This window comes from Sporothrix brasiliensis, assembly GCF_000820605.1.
Source record: "Sporothrix brasiliensis 5110 chromosome Unknown Cont22, whole genome shotgun sequence".
NCBI lineage: Eukaryota > Fungi > Ascomycota > Sordariomycetes > Ophiostomatales > Ophiostomataceae > Sporothrix > Sporothrix brasiliensis.
In genome coordinates, this window is record NW_024467141.1 from 432,627 (window position 1) to 449,111 (window position 16,485).

A 16,485-nucleotide genomic window follows, 5' to 3' on the forward strand; every position below is an offset into this window, starting at 1 on the left:
TTGAGTGATTGCAAAACATAATTTTGGAAGAGGGAGTTGCTCCGTGTATTTTTTGACTTGACAACATTCATGTTTTCTTATATTTTCGATGGAGTAGGAAGGAGCCATAGAGGGTATTGGTATTTCCATTTTTAGGTTCTAGCAGCAATGATGTTTTGCTGTCGACTTGGTGAAATTGGAGGTAGGTGGTCACGGGGTTAGAAGGGGGGAGGGCACCCTTGGGTAATCGACGCTCCTTACGTTATTAACCTACAATATCCCCTTCCTCTTCAGTTTTGAGCCAGATGTTATTCGTTCAGACTGTACATGAATTGTACAATTTTACGCGAATTGGTGGGTTCACCAGAGATGCTTACTATGCAGGCATTGCACTTGACCTGGTCCTTATGGCAGCAAGAACACGTGGATGGTATGATTTGCCACCGCAATGGAAAAGTAACGGAGCCACATTTTAATATATTTGAACATGGTCACTCTCAATCTGGCTTGCTTGTCTAACGTTTCTCTCTTTCTCTTTTCGATTTTAACGCCGCTTTTACAACATATACCGCAGTCTTTCCTCCACCACCGTTCAGCGTATCGAATCCAGCAACACGCTTCATATACGATGGAAAACCAGTCTATTGCAAGCTCCGACACGATGGAAAGGCAGTCGACAGTTGACTCTAATATTGAAAAACCGCTGCTTCCACGAGAAGTGACAACACATATGCCACAACCTCCTGCCAGTCCCACCACGTACGAAGAGGCCGTCAAAGAACTTGAGGAAGCAATAAGGTGGACAAGCCAACTGCTCAAAAAGAGTTGTATGGACCTGGAAGTCCGGACTGGGCGGGTCAGGAACGCTTTGGCAGATGCTGCGGCCGAAATCGGCTTGGCGATGGCTTCCGCAGGCTACACAATATCCGCCATGAAGTATGAGGATTGCCAACAAGATACGGTTCCCAAATTCGATCGTATTTTGCCTTCTCTTTACGAATATGCCGAAGCCGTCCGCACGGGTGCCGAATTCACAAATCAACTTTCCCAAGCGCATCGCAGCGGCCCCGCCAAGGCTGCGATTGCATGGATGATGCGCCAGACGGCTTTTGGTAGCCGTATCTTCCGAGTTCTGGCACTTCCGGAGCTGATGAAGTCTCCTATGTGGAGGCTGCACGATAACGCCATCGATACTATGGTGACGTGTGCGAGGAGCGCTGTGGACAAGGCCACCGCGGCTGCCGATACAGCAATTTACACTGCTTTGACCACGAATAGGACGACAGAATACATCAACATTGGTGAAGTGTTCGAGCATGGCAAACGAGGAGAAAGATATGTTGTTCCATACGACATGCGCGACACGCCGCGCCTGTACGAGGTCCTTCGGTTGTCCCAGTCAACAGGATTAGCAGCACAAGCCGTGGCGCGTGCCCTTCGATGGATACGCCCGTCTGGCTCCCGAGGCCTCTCACGCGCGGCCGACGAGGCGATCTCTGCTTCGTATCGCGCGGCTCAACTACACCTGTTAATTCTGGCGTCGTTTTCCAAAATAGTGAGGCCTCTCATTCTAATTGAACTCTTGTCGTCGGATGGGAGAATAGCCGAAGATGCTTCGCACTATGCACTATCCGCTTTGGGCCATCTTACCATATCAACAAGTGAAAAACAACTTGAAAAGGATATCAGGTCAGGGCTCCTAAAAGGAAACATCATAATCAGGGAGCCTGGCGATGATGGCCTGCTTGTGGCGTTGTCTTCTAAATAGATATGTCCGTGTAGAAATGGACAACTTTTGTATGAAATTTTCCTAATGTACCTTACCAAATAGAATCGATTGTTCTACATGACGTGTTCCTCGTGCAAAACCGCGAGGCAAACACCCAAACAAATCGTAGCAAAAGTTAAAAGACAAAAGGCGCTGTATTACTCATGTATCGATATTACAAGCTGATCGTAGAACTGGACGATATGCGTTTGCTGCTCAAGAGCCAAGTGCATCTTCACCAACTGGTGCATCCTATCCCAAAGTCGTGCAGCAACAACGGCCTTGCGTGTCTTGGCTCGGACCAACGATTGAACTGGCAGCAGAGGACTACGCTGACGATTATGGCGAACGACCACGCTTGTATTCTTTGTATGGGTTGTAGATCGTCTTGAGAGCGGGACTGGGCCATGTTCGTGCTGGTAAAAGTGACAGAAACTAGAGTGCCAGTAACGCGCGATTCTCGATGAAATAGGTCTTGGTCCCTAACTAGAAACAAAGGAATCCGCGTCAGCATATACAATGAAGTAAAATGGCACAAATGGGAGTCAAGCATACGCACAATTGGACTTTCTTAATCTCGATCCTGCTGTTCTGAGCCAGACTTTCAAGTGCAGGTCTGGACAGATGCAGAACCTGCTTGTTTATGGTGTACTGGCAAACGGCAACTTGGCCGGGCATCACACTGCTTTTCATTCGATCTACTGGCAAAGTGACGATGGAACGACTTGACGGCCGCTGCCGCACGTGACTCCATTTGCTTCTTTCGTGCAATTTCTTGTACTGCAGACGCTGTCTCGGGCCAGAGGCAGAATTGGATGGCCGAAGCAAGATTCTCGACTGTGAGGTACGCGTGCGGAATTGGTCTGGGACCTACTTCAGCTTCGGTTACCAAAAAAGGCACGATGGTAGTTAGTCGTCCGTTGACGAGGCCACCGGCCGTCGTGCCGGCACCTCCGTGACGAGCAACGGCAACCACACGCCGGACAAGCCACCCATGTGGGCAGTCATTAATATAGTATATGTCACCGTTGGGTGGTCCGGCGATGTTGCTCCAGCCCTTGGAAACAATGGCACGGACGCCTGTTTGCGCGATTGCTTCCTCAACCGTGTTGATTCAGTTCTGAAGGTTGTCAACCACGATGCTACCAAAGTCAATGTAACCAGGTCACCGGCCGGCTTCGAGAATCTTTACAACGCAGGTGGGGGTTCGACGGACGGAGCATCTCGAAAGAAGGTACCACATACATCTATCGCATGGGAGTTAGCGCATGTTTGGCGTGGCATCGCGTAAATGAAGAATATGAACACACACTAAATATGAGATGGAGATGGTCACTCCCACGGCTTCGGTATCAGTGCAGGGACCAGCAGTATGTAAAGGGCTCTTGCGTAGGCGAGTCGTTTTCGATTCAGGACCGCCAGCAGCCGTCGAGAATGGTGTTGAACATGGCGCGCTTTTTCTGCACTTATCCCTCGCGCGACGTTTTCACTTGCGGTAGAAGTCCGGGGTTCTTGACCATAGAGTCCATTAGATAAGCCGGATCGCCGTCGATGGACTCCTAGATAAACTTAGCAAACACATTATGGGCGGCAATGCGGACGCGGTGGCCATAACGCTTCAAGGTGGTGCCCAGTGCAACGAATGACTGCACAACACCACAGCTACCGACAATCTGGACGACAATGTTCGGTGGACACGGGGTATCGGATCGCTCCACGGCAGAAACGATTGCAGTGTTGAAGTCGGGAGGGGATTCTTGCAGCCCTTGCAGGCCATGCTAGTTGGCAAGGTCGTCTTGTCTGAGAGAGATGCCGCGGGAGAGGCGTCGCTCCACCTTGCTATCCAGATGGATATTGACGCGGGCATAATCTAATGGAAAGGTAAAGTTAGGTTTTGAAGCTGTAGCGTCTCACTGGCCGTTTCGTGTCGCAGTCTCGCAGTCAAACATACCTCACGCGGGTTCCAATCAGCCGTCAATGCGTCGCCGAGTTTGTCATAGAAGGAATATGGCGCTGGCGGCAGCTCCGTGGATGAACGGTCACGGCCATCCTCTGAACGGTCATCCATGCTGTCCATGTTTGCCGCCTTCTGTAAGCCGCATTGCGAGCTCGTTTTATGGGACGAGAGGTGGTCGGATCCAGACGAGTTAGAATTTGCCCGACTTTCCATTCAGAACGAAAAGCGACTCCTGAAGAAGTCGGAATCCATTGACGCTGCCTATTTCCGACGAGCAGGACGGTGTCGTCAGGTACGTGGAAAATTAGTCGTTTTGCATACTATTTTTGGATCTCGCAAAACCCCAGACATTGACACGATGCGAGTTTAAGTGATTTCACGAATTCGTTTGCGAGTTCCAAGAGATCCACAAAAGCGGGGCCGTGGCAGATCAGGTATTCACCATTTTGGCTCACGTCGTAATTTGTACTCCGCTTTGTTTTGCGGCAACAAACAACGCGGAGCTCTCTTCATGCACCCGATTGTTTTCACAGCGACTCAGAATATATGATCCATGCAGCACCAGACTCGATGCACACGCTTTCCCTGGGGAGATGTTGTGGGGCTGATACTGGCCTTCTCGTACTTGGGCGCTTAGGAATATCCCTTGCTCCGATTTTCTTGCATTTTTCCTTGCGAGGAAAATGCAGATGCGAATCCGAGTTGGAAATCTATATTTTGAGTCTGGCCAATAGACTGAACAGGAGCACATGTACGAATGCAAACGGAGCACTGGCTAGGCGGCGCCCTGGTGAACTTGCAAACGCAATCTTGTTGAGGCAGCCAAGCATAGCAGACGAAGCTAAAGAACATGTTTGCAAAGCTGCCTTCCATGTGGGGGGTACGAAAGCGATGATTATTGATGTGTTTTGCGGACATGGATAATTAGAAGGTAGGCCGACCACGAGTTGTTTGGCAAAATTATTCTCCATATTTATCTTAGCAGACACGTACTTTTCTGATTACTCAAGGCTTAAATCAAGTACGTGCTATTTAAGCATGTAAAGGTTTTTTATTTATTTATTTTTTTAAAAAAAAGAACACAAAAACTAAAATGTAAACGGATGAAAATAATTTTCACCTAATGCCTAGAGCATATGTTAATCCCTAAACAATAGTGACTACTAACCAGAGCTTTGATGTTGGGCGTCATGAAATGGACCAGGTAAGCCAGCTGTGGCTGACTCTTCAGCTGCTGTGACATGTATTGGAAGTAGCTCGCGTAGCGAATGATAATGCGCCATGCCCGACATGCTGGTTCCATACTATAACGGGAATATAGGAAGAAGCAGTAGTGATTGTGTCGCACTGATTATGCTTTTAATTTTCAAAATTTTATTTCATTAGCTTTTGGTCCGTTAGTAGTGGCTAATCGAATCTCGCTGCAAGGAAACTCTCTCCTCAGTCATGTCCTGTCACTTTTCGTTCAGGTGGCATTTTCTATAAGATCTTGGCGGATTTCAAAGGTGCTACCACTCTGTACCACTGCAGCACAGTCTATGAAGAGAAGGGTTGACAGCATAGTTCATGTAGCAGGCTAGAGGAAGAAGTTGTACCGACTCTGGAATCTACCATGCCCAGCCAGCAAAGAACAGAATCCTGTGAGAAAGACAACTCCACGAAAGTCTAACGAATGCTCCAAGAAAGGATAGATTGCGAGGACCTCGCCACCTGCATTGACGAGACCACATGCCTGTTGCCAGAGTCTGATCACAATGTACGTGGAGCGGGCCAAGATGTTGCCAGAACGATGCTTCGATGCATAAACATGACTGGTCTATAATTTCACGAGACAGGAGAGGTGTAAGAGCACATACATGCCATATGAACCGTGTTGCACGAATCAGGCAGAGTTGCCGGGACCGGCATAACGTTTATTAATGAACTTCTGCATTACCCCTTTGGCATCCTCGCCTCGCGGAGCGTCGGTGGACAACGGCCGGAAACAGCTAGGCTTGGAAGAATAAAAAATTAAATTAAATCAAAACCAGGTACAACACGAACAGAAAGGGCTCGCACGGACTCGGTAAGGTGGGCGAAGGTGGAAGTGTTGGAGGCGTATTGGGCGCCTTTTTGAGAATCGGACAGAAAGGTAATGTGGGTCCGGGATCTGGGGTCCCCAGCATCTGGGAATGAGTGGGTCTGTATTGGCTGGAAACATCGACAAAAAACGAGGAAAATGGACATGAGAAGCAACCGTTCCCCGCGGAGTCTTGTCAGACGGTGCATTAGTTCCTTCGGCCATCCTTTTCATCACAACCAACAGTGTCAATTCGCAGACATGGCCCGACCCCAGACGTTCGTACGGCAGGCTCGACAGGCTGGAAAATTACGACCCCGTCTTTTTGGCGTGCGGGGAAAGGAAGCGTGCAGACGCTCTTTCTGCCATTAAAGGTGGACCGCCTTGGACCCGCCCCCGATTGGGAAGGTATCCGTCAGCCTCGTCCTTGCCATTCTAACGTCTAGTGTGGAGGCCGAAGTGGAGAGGTGTGAGAGGAGCGTTGAAATGTGGCATTGTGATCCCCTGTCAGGAGAGGAGACGACGGTCCAGTCACCGGACACGAGATCACGGAGACGGCGACGGGGTGACAGAAGTTGTTTATATCTCGAGCCCCCAGCCTCATCCTCCCAGCGAGATGCTGATCACGACGATCAGACACTTTCTCCCTCTTTCAGGATCTCTCCTTTGGTCTCTCGCATTTGTTTTCTGTCTCGTCATTGTGTATCCGACCAGCATCCCCTCAACATGACCGACACTTACGAAAAGTCGCCGCCGGCGACGGCATCGGCTGCGGTACCCGCGCCGACCTCGGCCGCCGCGGCTGACCTCACGCCCTGGTGGGCCGGCCGCAGCGCCGAAGCCAGCCATGCCGCCGACGTCGAGCGCAGCATGAGCATCCGCGAGGCCCTGCGCCTCTACCCCAAGGCCATCTTCTGGTCGTGCGTCATCACGCTCGTCATCATCATGGACGGCTACGACACCGCGCTCATCGGCTCCTTCTTTGGGTACCCGACCTTCCAGCAGCGCTTCGGTGTCCTGACCGACCCCCTCAAGAACTCTTACCAGGTGGAAGCCAAGTGGCAGACGGCCCTTGGTCTGTCCAACCCGCTCGGCGGCATCGTCGGTATTTTCCTCAACGGTATCCTGACGGAGCGCTTCGGCCACAAGAAGGTGTTGCTCGGTGCCATTACCTGGCTCACGGGCACCATCTTCATCGTCTTTTTCGCGCCCAATATTCAGGTCCTCTTTGCCGGCGAGCTCCTTTGCGGTCTGTCTTGGGGTGTGTTTACGACCATGGGCCCGGCGTATGCGTCCGAGGTCGCCCCTGTGGCCCTCCGCGCCTACCTCGAGATTTTTGTCGTGACCTGCTGGGGCATTGGCCAGCTCGTCTCCAACGGCGTTCTGGACGGTCTCAACGGCAAGCACGGCCAATGGGGCTGGCGCATTCCCGTGGCCGTCCAGTGGGTGTGGCCCGTTATTATCGTGCCTCTGGTCATCTTCTGTCCCGAATCACCATGGTGGCTAGTGCGCAAGGGCCGCCTGGCCGAGGCCGAGCACTCCTTCCGCCGGCTGTCGTCGGTCGGCCCCGACGAGGCCAAGGCCGCCGTGGCTCTCATGGTCGAGACCACTGAGCTGGAGCGCAGCCTGGCCGAGGGCGAGAGCTACGCCGACTGCTTCAAGGGCGACCACCTGTGGCGCACTGAGATTACGTGTGTCGCCTGGGTCTGCCAGGTGCTCGTGGGCTTTGCCATTGTCAACTACGCCACCTACTTCTATGAGCAGGCCGGTCTGCCCGTCGCCGCAGCCTACAAGATGTCAGTCGGTCAGTCCTCGCTGCACTTTGTCTGCAACGTGCTCTCTGTCTTTGTCATGACGCGCTTCGGACGCCGCACCACCTTTTTGTACGGCGCCGCCCTGATGGCCACGTGCATGTTCATCATCGGCTTCATAGCCCTCCCCAAGCAGACGGCAGGCACCGGCTACGCCTCGTCCGCCCTGTTCCTACTGTGGTTTGCCGTCTACGAGCTGACGCTGGGTCCCGCCACGTACGTTATCGTCGGCGAGACCTCGTCCACCAAGCTGCGCTCCAAGACCATCGCTTTGGCTCGCAATGCATACAATGTCTTCAACATCATCAGCCTGACAGTGTCGCCGTACGTCCTCAATCCGACCGAGGGCAACTGGAAGGGCAAGACGGGCTTTTTGGCTGGTGGCTTCTGTCTGCTCTGCTTCGTCTGGGGCTACTTCCGCCTACCCGAGTGCAAGGGCCGCACCTACGAGGAGCTCGACATTCTCTTCAACAAGCGCGTGGGTGCCAAGGACTTTTCGACGTACATCATTGAGATGGACGTTGTGGTCGATGAAAAGACGGCGGCGACCACTGCCGTGGAGCATCGCGAGTAAGTGGTGTAGCTATAACGATAATAGGGAATATTGGAACCGAGCAAGAATGGAGAAGGTAATAGTGCAGTGTTGTAGTGCAGTGTCGTATTGCAAGAAGTACCTTCTTGCGCTTGACGCACACGGTAGTTAGGATACGAATGCCGATTTCCATTTCCTGATGAATCCCGTTGTGATATTTTTACCTGTTGTTGAGAAGGGATTGCACCGTTCCAGAAGCGTTTAATGAGACGAATGCCGAATTGGGTCGGAGATGGACCTGGCGCCGTCAGCTGAGAGCGGCACGTCCGAAAAGAGCAAAAGCCGACAAACGGCGGTAAATGAAGAGCACCCCCTGTTTGCATCGGTGTGCGACGTACAAGTACGTACGACGGTGGGATGTTGGAGAACTGGAACAGCTTCTCCGCACAGGGAAGCATTTCCACGGCCTGCATTCCGAGTGTACACGTCCACCCTCCCCCATCATACCAACATGGCCACTCTTTACCCGCAGGTCGTTCTGTTTGGCGACTCTATTGTCCGCGGCGCTGCCGACACCCGGGATGGGTTCTCCTTGCACTCGGCGCTGCAAACGCATTGCATCCGCTGCTTCGATGTGGTGAACCGTGGCTTGGGTGGCTACAACTCATCGCAGGCGTTGCGTGCCCTGCCGAGCATATTCCAACAGGCGTCACCCTCGACGCCCAAACTCTCCTACCTTGTCGTCCTCCTTGGTGCAAACGATGCCGCCCTGCCTCGAGACATCGACAACCAGCATGTGCCCCTCGAGCAATACAAGGCCAACCTGAGGCGAATTGTCACTCATCCCAACATCCAGGTCCATACACCCAAGATTATTCTGGTGACTCCGCCACCGCTCAATGGCTTCCACTTGGGCCAACTGGAGCGTCAAACCACACCAGGCGCCACAACGTCTCGACAAGCACGCATCACGGCACAGTATACTGAAGCTGCTCGTGGTGTGGCCCACGATGTACCTAGTGTAGAGCTCGTTGACTTGAATGCAGCCTTGATGCAAAGGGCGATCGAAAAGACGCCTGGGTGGGATGCATCGGCGGGAGGGCTGCTCGGCGACGAACAAGACCCGAAGAGCCAAGAAGGGTACTTGCGGGAGCTTCTGACAGACGGGCTGCACTTGACTGGCGAGAGCTACCGTATTTTCTGGGATCTGCTGCGGCCGCACATTGACCTGCCGCCGAATGCAGGAGACACAACTGAGGGCTTTGTCCTGCCTGACTGGAAGGTCGCACCGTGGATGGAAGAGGACCTTGGTTGAACAAGAAAGACCTGTATGTCGAAAACACTGGAAGAAGTTCAAGCGTATAGCCCCTACATGTTATGTGATAGTCGACTAATAGCAGCGTATGACAACCTCAGACTATAGCCTTGCGACCAGGGCCATATCTTTCCTATGATATGGTGTCCGACTGGAAGATGAAAGTAAGAGGCAATCCAACGTTGACGCGTTCGACACGTCGACGCGTTGACTGTCGTCGATATCCACATCTGATCCACTTTTATTTACGCTGTCCTGCATTCGGCACCTACGAGCAGGGGTGCCTGAGTTGCCGTTTGCTGTTTCCCCAGACAGACACCTCCTTTTACGAAATTTTGTTTTTTTTTTTTTTTTTTTTTTTTTTTTTGGATTGCCAGACTCGTTCAGTACTCCACCACCACCACCGTTTTGCTGAGCATTGTTCAGCTCCCTTGCCGCACGCATCCCTTGCGCTGTCATTTCCACGCCACAAACCCATCGGCACGTATGCAGAGAAAATGGACCCGGCCGTCAACCTGGAACGACCCTCTGGTGGGACCGACATCGCCAATGTCTTGCCGTCTCCAGGGAGAATGACGCTCGCCAGGGCCAAGACTGGGGTCCGGGCCGCCTTGGACCTGATCCAGTCGCCCGGTGACTTTGCCGTGTGGAAGGTCTTGAAGGACACGCCGGCCGACCTCGGTCTCCACATGTTGGTCAACGGCGTTGGCTCCATCGACTTTCCCCTCCGCGAAGCATCCGCAAAACAGATCATTGCTCAGGCCAAGCAAGCACCGTACGGCCGCGGAGAAGAAACCGTCGTCGACACCTCGGTCCGCAATACATGGGAGCTGGATGCGAGCCAGTTCAAACTGTTGCAGGAGAGCGGAACGTCTGCAAGACAGGACATGGGATGGCACCATGTGATCGATACTGCGCGGAAGCTGGTCATCGAAACCATGGGCCTGAACTGCCGCCTGACCAGTCTTCGTGCCGAGCCGTACAAGATGCTGTTGTACGAGAAGGGTGCCCATTTCAAAGCACACACGGAGTGAGTAAAATGCACCTGGCACCCTGCTTCTCTTTACTCCTCCCTCTCTCTTTTCTTGTTATCTAGCCACCGCGCTTTCAAAATACTAACATCACAGCTCTCCCAAGATCCCGGGCATGTTTGCCACACTCGTAATTGTTTTACCATCGGAACACGAGGGCGGCGACCTCATCCTCAAGCATCGACATACAAAGAAGACGTTCAAGTCCTCGCACGCCACGAACAAAACTGGCATTGGTTTCATGTCTTGGTACACCGACGTTCAGCACGAAGTTGAACCCGTCACATCCGGATACCGCTGGGTTTTGACCTACAACCTCGCCCTGGAGTCCGGCGCACCGTCGATCCCCCAGCATGTTCCAACAGCCAGCGCCTTGGTGGATCCGTACCCTTCCGTGGTCTACCCTGCGCTTGTCAACTGGCTAGCGGAAGCAACCGATGATCCAACGCAGGTGGCCGCGCTGGAAATTGAGGCCAACAAGGCCGAAGCGATGGCGGAGGCGGTCAGAGGCCAGTGGAATTGGGATTCTCACCGGCTGCTAGAGGCTGCCCGCGAAACGCGCAGAAGAGCTGAGGCCGCCAAATGTGCCGTCCCACACGCCGTGTACGGCCTAGACCACCATTATACCGAGACCAATCTGTTGCTGTCTGCAGCACGCGGTCGTGACGCGGGTGTCCTTAAAGGCCTCCAATCCGCCGTGGCCGAACTTCCAGTAGACATCTTCCTGGCCATCTTGGAGAAACAGGAAGAGGGCAGCTGCGACGATGACGAGGATGGCTACCACAGCAGAAACCAGTACTACGGATACTCTAACTACGAGGAAGACGAGAACCGTCAAAATGCCGAATGGCATGCCATCCAAGAGGTTTACAGCACCACGTACAGTATCAAGAAACTATTGGCACTAGACGGCTCGAAACTGGCAGAGTCCATGGATCTACAAAAGGACAATATTTTGCAGGACGATTGTTTTGTCGACGCGGATGGCAAAGAAACTGATTACCAAGAGGGCTATTCTGGAAACGAGGTACGTCATCCATTGCAGGCCATAAAGCGTTGTTTACATACTTTTGTCTAATTACTGTGTTGCTACCACCAGGGAGGTCCATCGGCCACACACGCTTACCAGGTCTCGGTACGTCCTGGCCTTGCTGTCCCCTTTCACTCTTCCTATTCTGCCGGTCACGTAAACTAACTCTGACAAGGCGGTTGTCATTGTGCCCCGGGTGTGCCTAAACAGATTTCTCTGTACGGCCCTGAGTATCAAAAAGCGGTTCTCCATGTTCGAGAGTGCACCAGCGAATTCCAACCTCGACCACCTCCTCAAATACCTCAAAAAGACTTGCACAAGTCCAGTCATCGGCCGAGACAAAGACTGCCTCGAAATCCTCCGCGCAATCTGCGACCACCTGTGGACACCAGAACAGCCGTTGGATTACGATACGCGCCCTGTGGACGAAGGCCATGCCGCAACTGTACTTTCAATTTTCGTGACAATGCGAGACTGGGAATACTTTGAGAAGGTGTTGAAAGAGTCGCATGGCGACTTCGACGCCAAGTCCTTTTTCGATTGGGTCAACCACATGATAAACAACGATCAAAATGTGACCTTTGCCCAAATCGAGACGCATATGCGCAGCGCCGTGCTTGCCCTTCCAGCTCTATCCGACGCCTTTAATGCCATCAGCACCATTTGTCCCAAATCAACAGGCTCCCAAGCCGCGAAGTCGGTAGCTTCGTCTTCAGGTGCTAGCGATAGGGCCAGTCGGGAAGAGTGGGCGCAAACAACAACCGAGATACTCCTGGACGGGCTCGGATCAAAGGCCCTTGGATACGTGGATGGTAAGACCATTGCCACGCATTGTCTGTCGTACTACAGTATTGACCGAGTTGAGGCACGGTATGTGTTAACTGGCGCCCCTTTCGCCTGCCGCACCTACTAACACTGTCATAGCTTGGTGCCCATCCTCAAAAAACAGTCAAAACACACAGCATTTGCACTCGGCTACTTGTCTGTCATTGCCGACAAGGCGTTGACAACACAATCGCCAGACCTAAACAAGCAGTGGACCGCAATCTACGAAATTTTGGCCGAGCCCGTTGTCGCCGAAATGGACATTTCGGCATTGTCAACTTCCGCCGGCTTCCAGCAGAAACTGGATTCAAATCTAGCCAGCCGATTGTCCTGGGACAATGAGTCAAAGTGGTCCGAGTTCGTCAAGGTCCTGGACAGTGAACATGTCTCCTGTTTTTACAGACACATCTTTTCAATAAACACGCCTGTCACACGCCGCTTGCGACTGGAATTGTCCCGCAAGATTGCGTCTTTTTTCACCCCAGACGCGAGCGGTGAATTTTCTGGTGCCAAGCCGAACAAGCTTGAAGAACTCAAATTTTTGTGGTTGCCTGTCCTAAGACAAATCTCCGGTACAATCAAAGACCACGCCATCGAGGACAATGACGATACTTCCAACGCGGCTGCAGGCGCTGCGTCTTTGCTGCCGCCCCACCAACGTATGTACGTCGCAGTGCTTGAAGCGTACGCCTCTTTTTGTGTTGGTCCGTACCCGAAATCGGCTCCCGGACTGGCACGGCAACAAATGCCGCCGTGCTGCGCAGACTGCACTTCAGTCAATACCTTCTTGGCTGACGGCAACATGAAAACATATCGTGTCAAGGTGAATAAAACTCGGCGTCAGCACATCCAGCAAAGCCTCGAAATAAATGGCGTCGACTGTACCCACGAGTCGGAGCGTCATACGACCCCACACACTCTCGTCCTTACTAAGACGACAAAGCATTTTACCAAAGAAAGGGCTGATTGGACACGTCGAAAAGCGACCGCCAACCACACCTTGCAGGACTTTTCTCAGACGGACCTGCGTCGGATTTTGGGAACCAGTTACGACGAGATTATGTCTATGGAGAAGCTGACCAAACGGGTCCTGGCGTCGGCCCGGAAGCCAGACGCAAAACGGGTCAGAACAGAGGACGCCGCGGCCGCCCCAGGGACAGGGAGTGGCGTTGCTCCACTTCCGCCGCAGCTGGCCTTCTTGAGCACACTTCCTTCATTCCCATTTGCACCTGGGACCTCGATTATGACGGTCCCGCCAACACCATCGCCCGGTAGACGGATTGATGCCGATCCCTCGATGACATCGCCATTGCCCGCTCGTGGAACCAAACGGAGGGCCGTGTCGGATGTTGTTGATCTCACCGAGGTCAGCGAATAAGAGCAGTCGGAGGTTACGGTATGTGCCGTTTGTGAAGAATATTATGGCAATATTATGACAATGGAAGCAATGGATAGGGGTAGTCTATATCGTGGTAGATGTAGGAATGAAATGTGCCGTTGAATCTTACCGCGTAGCATGTTGACATTAGTTACCATGCAATTGTGTCATCGACTCGCTCTATGTTACGTAAAGTAGATATCCAAAAACCTATTTGCAAAAAAACAACCCAAAATAGCGCCGTACACCAACACGAAACCGCTTGCTAAATTTCCGTATCAGGTCTCAATGTAAATAAATCGTCCCTTAATAAATGTGTCTTTACCCCAACGTCTCGTTCCACGGGCGGAAACTTTGCGAATCGTAGGACGGAATGCACTTGACCGTCTCGGGCGGCGTGGTTTGCCACGCAATCTTTTCTTCGTCGTCCTCGTCGCCGGCCTCGGCCGTCCACCGCGACGTGTAGCCTTTGAGGTCCTTGATCCGCTGGGCATTGGCGTCCGAGTACTCGAGGTTCACGCTCGGCACGACGGCAATCTTGCCGTAACCGTGGAACCACATGTCCTTGCAAAAGAGCTCCGGCTCGCCCTGGCTGCACTCGCCGTCGCGCGGGCCGCGGAAGCGGATGCGGGAGGCCGCGTCCAACAGCGGCTTCGCGCCAAAGACGGCGGCGCCGTTCCAGCAGGAAAAGACCTGGAAGGGGCGGTGGGCGGCCAGGCTGGCGCGGGCGGCGTCGTTGTTCCAGAACAGGTTCCAGGCGGAGTTCCAGTTACCGTCGGGCGGGATGTCAAAGAAGGAGTCGCCGTTCATGCCGCGGGCGACCCAGACATCGTAGAACGTCGGGTCGCGGCCGACGTAGACCCAGTCGAGACCGCAGGTCATGTCCGCGCCTAGACGGCGGCGCTGGTGGACGAGCTCCAGGATGTCCTCGGTGCAGGCGGCGACGTCGTTGAGAAAGACGACGGTGGTGTCCTGGTCGGCCCCGGGCACGTTGCCGTCCAGCAGCGGCTGCAAGGCGAGGTTGCGCAGCTCGGCGAGCTTGGCAATGCGGTCGCCCTCTTTGGGGTCGACGGCGCTCGAGCGCAGGAAATATGTGGTGTCGAGATCGTTGAAGCTTGCCCGGATGGCTTGCAAAACATCATAGGTTCCATCGTGGGAGTTGCCCTCGACGATGGAGAACGCACAGCTCGCTGGACCGAGAAACTTGATTGTCTCAACGACACTGCCCAGCAGCCGCGGCAGAAGTGGCACCGTATCTCGCAGGTCAATCGCAAAGTAATATTTGATCTGGCGACCATCGCCTGGGGAAGTTTTCAGACTGTCATATCGTGATGGGGAGGGGATGTCGGGGCACTTGAGTCGGGGGAGGTCCGCGTTTTTCACATCGAAGATGCTATTCACATATCGTGTGATGTTCTCGGCCGAGAGAATGCCTAGTCACGGATATACAAAATGTGGTCAGCGCGCGCCCATGGGAAGTTACGATCATGGATGAGTCCGTGATAGCAAAAAGAACTCACCACTGTATGTGTAAGAGGTCTCTGTGGTGTCTGTGGTGCCATCGACGGCACTGTTGTCGCTGTTCGTACTGTTGGGTAATCGTATGGGTGCCGGCAGTCGAGTGATGTGGTGGCTACCGTAGTAGAGAGCGACAACGACGAGCAGCAGAAGCAGGACTTGCCCAACAAAGAGGTACTTACGGCGCATCGCGAGGTGTGCCGTAGAGCGACGTGAACGGGAGCAAGTGAGCGAACGGTAAGATAGCAAATGAACGGACTTTAGTGAACTGCGACACCATATTAAGTCGTGTGGGGATGGGTCAAATCAACATGGGGAAAATAAGTTGAAGAACTTGAGGAGCATGAAATGTCAAAGTAAGCTTTCAAGACTTTGAAGCGGCACAGCAGCAAGTGGACAAAAGGGGGCCAAGACCCCATCCCTTGCAGCATGTTTTCGACATCTCCGTTCCTGTTTGATTGTTTCGGACGACTGCACTGTTTTTTTCTGAGGCCTGTCAACATCTGGGCGGTTAGAATGTCCATCACTCGCTGTCTCGCTGAAGTGGGGTCATGTGAGCCCCAAAAAGGGATACTGAACAGGGGACCCTTTGCCGTTGGCGATTTTAGTGAGCAAATATGGACGATCAGCTAGCGCTAGGACCACGATGGTCGCCGTTTCCGCCAGGGAGTGTACTTTAGCTCATTAGAGGATCGCCCATTCCGGCCCTGCAATTCGATTCGTGCAGCCATACCTGGTGCCAGGTAATTATTAATTAAGTACCTGTACGAATTAAGCAGCACTCGACAAAGAGCTTGACTCACCTTGTATCCCGCATTACTATGGTCTCTATTTTATTAAGCGCTGAACTGAACGCGACCCGACGCGTCAAGCTGCTCCTGATGCTGCATGTTTCTGTTGCGGATTTGGGACATCAGGGCGAATGACTTTGCATGGGTACTGGGAAACTGTTTGCCAGAAGGCCAAGAGATGGGCACTCTCAGTGCACGGACAACGTTCATCTATTTTTAAACCGCTTCCGCAAGAGTCATTTCAAAGCGGACAGGTGGAAATCCACATGCGTAGCGTATAGAATAAAAAATGACAATAAAAGCCAAGCAAAAGAAAGAAACAGACGAAAAAGAAAAGGAGATAAACGGGTTACCCTCTCCGTACAAGACAGAATTCGTCAACACACGCCTACTCATAGTTCTCAAGTAAGTATTTCGTACATGGCAAAAAAATAGAAACCAGCTCAGCAGCTCCCTAAGTGCTGGCCAACCCCTGCAACCCGCCTTTGACA

General features: G+C 52.9%; 5 protein-coding genes across 5 annotated transcripts; 3 read left to right on the forward strand and 2 right to left on the reverse strand.

The window, feature by feature from the left end:
- Positions 1-3,213: 3,213 nt before the first annotated feature.
- Positions 3,214-3,824, reverse strand: SPBR_08705 (uncharacterized protein; the record flags this gene model as incomplete). Its single annotated transcript, XM_040766943.1, has 3 exons — positions 3,214-3,306; positions 3,328-3,525; positions 3,699-3,824. 3 exons carry the CDS (start codon positions 3,822-3,824, stop codon positions 3,214-3,216), a joined length of 417 nt encoding a protein of 138 aa, XP_040614396.1.
- A 2,665-nt stretch (positions 3,825-6,489) lies between these two features.
- On the forward strand, positions 6,490-8,148 carry SPBR_08368 (MFS transporter, SP family, general alpha glucoside:H+ symporter; the record flags this gene model as incomplete). Its single annotated transcript, XM_040766606.1, has 1 exon — positions 6,490-8,148. One exon carries the CDS (start codon positions 6,490-6,492, stop codon positions 8,146-8,148), a length of 1,659 nt encoding a protein of 552 aa, XP_040614397.1.
- Positions 8,149-8,617: 469 nt separating this feature from the next.
- Positions 8,618-9,421, forward strand: SPBR_08652 (uncharacterized protein; the record flags this gene model as incomplete). Its single annotated transcript, XM_040766890.1, has 1 exon — positions 8,618-9,421. The coding sequence occupies one exon, from the start codon at positions 8,618-8,620 to the stop codon at positions 9,419-9,421; it is 804 nt and encodes a 267-aa protein (XP_040614398.1).
- A 497-nt stretch (positions 9,422-9,918) lies between these two features.
- SPBR_08095 (uncharacterized protein) lies at positions 9,919-13,685 on the forward strand (the record flags this gene model as incomplete). The annotated part of the gene is made up of 5 exons (XM_040766333.1): positions 9,919-10,451; positions 10,549-11,479; positions 11,724-12,294; positions 12,445-12,966; positions 13,072-13,685. The coding sequence occupies 5 exons, from the start codon at positions 9,919-9,921 to the stop codon at positions 13,683-13,685; spliced, it is 3,171 nt and encodes a 1,056-aa protein (XP_040614399.1).
- A 321-nt stretch (positions 13,686-14,006) lies between these two features.
- Positions 14,007-15,392, reverse strand: SPBR_08456 (alpha-1,3-mannosyltransferase; the record flags this gene model as incomplete). The annotated part of the gene is made up of 2 exons (XM_040766694.1): positions 14,007-15,118; positions 15,206-15,392. 2 exons carry the CDS (start codon positions 15,390-15,392, stop codon positions 14,007-14,009), a joined length of 1,299 nt encoding a protein of 432 aa, XP_040614400.1.
- Between the last annotated feature and the right edge of the window lie 1,093 nt (positions 15,393-16,485).